Source organism: Nannospalax galili, unplaced genomic scaffold (genome assembly GCF_000622305.1).
Source record: "Nannospalax galili isolate Female #2095 unplaced genomic scaffold, S.galili_v1.0 scaffold529, whole genome shotgun sequence".
NCBI classification, from domain to species: Eukaryota; Metazoa; Chordata; class Mammalia; order Rodentia; family Spalacidae; genus Nannospalax; species Nannospalax galili.
Window position 1 is genome coordinate 2,728,445 of NW_008360309.1, and position 6,073 is coordinate 2,734,517.

The 6,073-nt window shown below is 50.9% G+C and overlaps 3 protein-coding genes across 4 annotated transcripts in view; 1 reads left to right on the plus strand and 2 right to left on the minus strand.

The window, feature by feature from the left end:
- Ap1m1 (adaptor related protein complex 1 subunit mu 1) overlaps positions 1-159 on the minus strand; it is a 23,599-nt gene extending 23,440 nt beyond the window's left edge. Inside the window, exon 1 of one of the 2 annotated variants that reach the window (XM_008824667.3) lies at positions 3-159. In XM_008824667.3, the coding sequence (XP_008822889.1) occupies positions 3-44 (42 nt within the window). In that variant the 5' untranslated portion in view covers positions 45-159. The remainder of the gene's footprint in view (positions 1-2) is intronic. The other variant, XM_029559329.1, reaches the window with a different exon arrangement.
- Positions 1-6,073, plus strand: part of Cib3 (calcium and integrin binding family member 3) — a 20,613-nt gene that overhangs the window by 252 nt on the left and 14,288 nt on the right. The gene's annotated exons all lie outside the window — the stretch shown is intronic.
- On the minus strand, positions 1,736-3,359 carry Fam32a (family with sequence similarity 32 member A). Its single transcript, XM_008824668.3, has 4 exons — positions 3,205-3,359; positions 2,993-3,131; positions 2,826-2,879; positions 1,736-2,668 (listed from the first exon to the last, which is right to left on the minus strand). The coding sequence occupies exons 1-4, from the start codon at positions 3,276-3,278 to the stop codon at positions 2,600-2,602; spliced, it is 336 nt and encodes a 111-aa protein (XP_008822890.1). The 5' UTR covers positions 3,279-3,359; the 3' UTR covers positions 1,736-2,599.

Below are 6,073 nucleotides of genomic sequence, written 5' to 3' on the forward strand. Positions count from 1 at the left end.
ACCTTGCCCTTCAGGTCCAGCACGTAGACGGCGCTGGCGGACATGGCGGCTGCGAAAGGCCTCGGCAGTAGCCGAGGTCGACGGCAACGGCAGGAACTGCCGGCGTTGAGCAAGGCCCGGCGCGCCCCGTGACACTTCCCTTCCACTTCCGGTCCATGGAGCAGCACGCCGACCGTTATGTCCGGTCGGAGGCGGGCGGCCGCGGGTGCGCAGGCGTAGTAATAGCTACCGGGCAGTAAATTTTTGCTCAAGCGTCAAACAGGCCGGAAGACGAGCTCAGGGGGCGGGGCCGACCAGGAGGAGCTTGGCCGGGCGGGGCGGGGCCTGCCAGTATCCGCATTTCTTTAGCTGGCTGGCTCGCAGTGGGATGTAGGCCGGCTGCACCAACTGGCTCCTGTTGGGAGACACCAGCTGGGGAACAGATTTGGAAGCCCAGCCTTATGTTTGCAAGGCAGAGTCTAGGAAACTAAGATCCAGTCACTGGCTGAGATTTGCTTAAGGCAGGAAGAAATCCCCGTGTCTCTGAATGGTAGTAAGTCCTTATCACCTGTGCTCACCTGTCAGCGCCAACCTTTGTCAATAACAGCCTAGAAGGCTCTCGTAAAGCCCCTATCCCACTCAACCAGGCCTTCGAGAACACGTGGCTTCTGTACTTAGTAGCCATCGCATAGAGAAAACCGGTGAATCGATCGGATTTTTTCGTAATTTCCTTTTTCTTCAGTACTGAAGACTGAATCCAGACCCTCATCCCCCAGTGTTTAAAAATATCTTTTTATTTGTATGAGTGTAATGCCTGCTTATATGTAAGTGCACCCGTGTTGTGTAATGCCTGTGGAAGTCAGAAGAGGCTGTGGAGCCCCTGGAACAAGAGTTACAGACGGCTGTCAGCTGTGATGTGGGTGCTGGGAACCAAACCCAGGTCCTCTGCAATGGCAGCTAATGCGCTTAACTGCTGAATCATTTCTCCAGCCCGCCATTGTTATAATTTTTCTTGATGTGCGTATGCACCCCAGAACACTTGTAGAGGTCAGAGGAAAACTGCAGGAGTTGGCCCTCTCCTTCCACCATGTAGGGCCCAGAGATGGAACTCAGGTCATCAGTTTTGGTGGGAAGTGCCTTTACTGCTGAGACATCTTGCAGACCGTTTTTGTTTTGTTTTTTCTTTTTTGAGACAGGGTTCCTCTGTAGCCCCAGCTGGCCTGGAACTCACTATGTAGACCACGGTGGTCTTAATCTCAGAAAGATCCACCTGCTTCTGCCTCCCACATTTTTTGGATAAAAAGTGTTTGCTACCAAACCCAGCTTTCACTTATTTTTTATTTTATTTTTTTTTTATTATTAAAGCCAGGCATGGTGGCGCAGGCCTGTAGTCCCAGCACTTGGGAGGCAGAGGCAGGCGGATCTCTGTGAGTTCAAGGCCAGCCTGGTCTACATAGTGAGCTCCAGGCTAGCTGGGCTACAGGGAAACCTGTTTCATAAAGACCAAAAAAAACCACAATTTACTTATTGTGCTGGCTGTGGTGGCACATCCTTTAATCCCAACACTTGGGAAGAGGAGGCAGGCAGATGGATCTCTGTGAGTTCAAGGCCAGCTGGGGCTAGAAGGGAGACCCTCTCTCAAAAAAACCAAAATAAGTCTTCTATCTTGCAAAATTGAGTAGTTTTACACTGTACACATTCTTCATGTGGCGAAACTGAAGGGTGTTCTGGGACAGAGACTGGAGAGACCACACTATTTCACAACTGGCACTTGCTTTATTCTCTACACCTCAGTGCTTCCTATGTATCTTTCAGTATCCATGACAACCGAAGCTGCTTCTCCCAGCAGCACACAACGTGATTCTCAATGGTCCACTTGGTAGCGGCTGCAGCTCTGCAGCGTGGGCACTAGGACACTCCCATCTCATAGTTCCAATGTCCGCATCGGCACTGTGCTGGGCATGTCTGGTGTGTGATGCACTCAGGCCAGGAATGCCAAAACAGGTCCCATAAAATTCAAACATCCACTTAGAACTCCAAGCTGAGGGCTGCAAGGCTCACTGTGCCATCACTGAGAACTGGGATTGGCTAGCAGTGTCTGCTGTGGTAGCAACAGGTGGACAAGCTGAGGGACAGGCTGTATGCTGTGTCCATCCTTGCCTAAGGTGGCTATTCCACTATGTGGACTTCGTGGTCTAAAGGCCTGGTGGCCCAGATAAAGTGCCACCTTGGGTCCAAGCCTCCCATGGTAGTATAGTGGAGATCTACTGGCAGAGGCTGCCTATCCTGGAGTTCAACACATGGAGCAGGTAGAGACAGATGCTGGCCTCCAAACCTAGGAGGCAACTGTGGTGTGGGGGGGGGGGCGCAAGACAGACAGACACAACGTGACACAACGCTCCCCACACCAGAAGCAGCCTTAGCCTCTGGGTAAAAGCACAACTTTGCAGCCCCACACTGAAGGGGGCGTCCCTCTCCCAGAAACCAAGACCCAGAGAAAGGACAGCTGACTTTAATCACGGCCCAGAAGCGGCACAGTTTCAGAAAGCCTGATCTCAGCTGATGCACAGGACAAGTGTAGAACTTTCCAGAAAATGAGGCCAGCCTGAGCCCCACTCCACTACTTGGTCCAGCTGACTTTGGGGATGTCGTAGTGCTCCGTGAGCGTGTCCAGGTGCCGATTGAAGTCCTGTGGCAGAGGAGACCTGTCAGCATGGCCAGGAGGGCAGCGCCACCCGCCTAGGCCCGCCCCACTTCTCTACCCTGCAGGCCTCACAGCACCTCGACAGAGCTTGGGCAGCTGGCACTCCCCCACCCCAAGCTGGCCTCCAGCAGACGGGGCTCACCTCCACTCTCTGCTTGTGGGTTTTAGACGCCTTCTTCAGAATTCTCTCCATTTGCTAGAGAGAGAAGAGACCGAGTGAGTGCCCACAAGGACAGGCCAGGGTGTACAGGCAGGCCGCCCAGGCAGCTGGGGGCCCCCGGGGCCCTGCGGTTTTCCCACCCGCCTCACCCGCTTCTCCTGCATCTTCTCGAAGGCTGCCTGCGCCGGCGTGCGCTTGTCCAGGCAGCGCCTCTTCTCCTCCTCGATTTTCTTGCTGGTCCCCATGGCCTCCAGCAGCTGAGCCTTGTCTCTGTCCTTCTTCTTCTTCCTGGGGAGACAGGGAGTGAGCGCGCGATCCGGGTCTGGGTCGGGGTCGGGCACAGGCCGCGCTGGGGCCTCACCGCTTAGTCACGCCGACTTCCGCGACGCCCTTCAGCTTCAGGGGACCCTTCTGGACCTGCTCATACGCCTCCATGGCACCACCAGCCGTTCCCCGGGCACACTGCCACACTTCCTATTTGTAAATAGTATTTCCGCCTAACGCCCGCCTCGCTTCCTCCTGATTGGGCCAGCTAAGCAACGCGCATGCGTCTTCGGCTTTCAGAGGCTGGCCCGTTTCCAGTCTCAGAAATGACGACTGGCCCCAGTGTATCCTGCCTCTAGACTTGGTGGTGCCGCACTTCCGGTTTGGTAGTCCACTTTTCTTAGCGTAGTGTTTGAAACTTCCATTCCTTTATTTTTTTCTATTTATTACTTTTTATTTATTTATTATTTATTATTTGGTTTTTTTAAAACAGGGTCTCCCTGTCGCCCCAGCTGGCCTGGAACTCGCTATATAGACTAGGCTGACCTTGAATTCACAGAGATCCTCTTGACTGTGCTGGGATTAAAGGCGTGTGCCACCACGCCCCACTGATTGATTTTTTTTTTAAATTTAAAAATAAAGGAATGGACCGGGCGTGATGGCACACGCCTTTAATCCCAGTATTACAGAGGCAGAAGCGGGCGGATCTCTATGAGACTGGGGGCAGCCTCGTCTCCATAGTGAGTTCCAGCCCCCCCCCCAAATTTATTTATATGTCTGTGTGCATGCCTTGGCACTCATGTGGAAGTCAGACAACCTGTGAGAGTCGGTTCTCACCTTTCAGCGTGGGTGGAGATGGAACCCAGATCTTCAAGCTTGGCCGTGCCTTTACCCACTGAGTCACTCCCCTGTCCATAATCCTTTTTTTTTTTAATTTCGTATGTATGAGTGTATTGCCTGCATGTAAGTGAGTGCACCCGTGCAGTGCAATGCTGTGGAGGTCAGAAGAGGGCTTCGGATTCCCCTGGAACTAGTTAAGGACGGTTCGTAGCCGCCATGTGGGTGCTGGGAATAGAACCCGGGTCCTTTGCAAGAGCAGTCAGTGCTCTTTAACCGCTGAGCCATTTCTCCAGCCCCCATAATCCATTTTTTTGTATGGGTTCAGTAGTCAACAAGGTCTTGGTCTGTAGGTCTGATTGATCTGAAATTTGTTCTGTAGACCGGCCTGGCATCCAACTTGCTGCAATCCTCCTGCCTCAGCAACCAGAGGGTTGGGATTGACGGTGTGTGCCACCACACCTGAGTTCTATGGTTTTGTTTTGTTTGAGACAGGATCTCAGCCCAAACTGGCCTTAAAAGTGCTATACAGCAGAAGATAACCTTAAACTCTTTTTTGAGACAGTCTCACTATGCAGCCATGGCTGTCCTGGAACTCACTATGTAGACCAGGCTGGCCTCCATCTCACAGAGATCTACCTGCCTCTGCCTCATGCTCACCAGTGCTGGGGTTAGAGGCCTATGCCACCACATCTGGCCACTTTGTTGGTTTAAAACAAATTTTTAAAAATTTTTATTATTTTTATTTCTTATGTGTATTGCCTACATGTAGGTAAGTGCACCCATGTCGTGCAATGCCAAAGAGGACAGAAGAGGCTTTCGGATCCCCTGGAACTGGAGTTACGGACAGTTGTTAGCTGCCATGTGGGTGCTGGGATTCAAACCCAGGTCTTCTGCAAGAACAGCCAGTGTTCTTAACTGCTGAGCCATCTCTCCAGCCCCCTCAATTTTTTTTCTTTTTTGTCTTATAGAGACAGGGTCTCTCTGTAGCCAGGCTGGCCTCGAACTCACAGAGATCTGCCTGCCTCTACCTCCCGAGTTCTGGGATTAAAGGCAAGTGCCACCACGCCCAGCGGTTACATTACATTTATTTATTTGTGTGCCATTTCCACTGCATATTCAAGGGATTTGTACTATTGTTTTGAGGCAGGGTCTTCCTATGAGGCCCAGGCTGACTTGAAACTTGTGACCCTTGTTAGAAATAAAATCTGAAGTTCAGGGACCCCACCAATATGACACAAAGAACATCCTGGCAGCAAGGCATCTTTTCTTTCTTTTTTTCTTTTTCTTTTTTGGTCAAGGGCTCCCTGTAGCCCAAGTTGGCCTGGAACTCGCTATGTAGACCAGGCTGGCCTCAAACTCAGAGAGCTCTGCCTGCCTCTGCCTCCCAAGTGCTGGGATTAAAGGCGTGCGCCAAGGCAGCCTTTTCTTTTGCAGAAGGGTCACAAGCACACCTAACCCAGAAGCCTCATAGGTTTTTAGCCTAATAAAAGAGTCTTTTCCCTATTGGCTGGGGTCTGACCTCACAGCCTTTTGCAATTGACTAGTTTAAAAGAATCATTGCAAAGGAAATGAAAGAAAGAGGAAGAGTGGGAATCTCTGCCATCAAGTTCAAGTTCCAGGGATGCAGCAGGGTCTTTGAGTAAGCAAAGTAGGAGAGATGACAAAATAGCATCACAAAGTTCCTGTTCTGTGATCATTCCTTTGATAAAAAAAGATTTGAATTCTTTGTAATTATATCTGTCACTATATAGCCAAACTTTCCACAGTCCACTTGCCTCAGCCTCCCTGAGTGCTAGAGTTACAGGCCTGAGCCACTGGCTGAGGTACGAGAATCACTGCAGGATGGAGGCTAGTCTAGTAAGTAGGGGGACCTGGGCCTGCCAGGACTCTGTCTCAAAAAACAAAACAGCCAGGCATGGTGGCCCATACCTTTAACCTAAGCACTAGGGAGGCAGAGGCAGGTGGATCTCTGTGAGATGGAGGCCAGCCTGGCCTACATAGCAAATTTCAGGCCAACCAAGGATACAGGGAGACCTTGTCTCAAATCAGACAATCAATCAATCAATCAATCAATATATATATATATATATATATATATATATATATATTTTGGTCTTTTTTTGAGA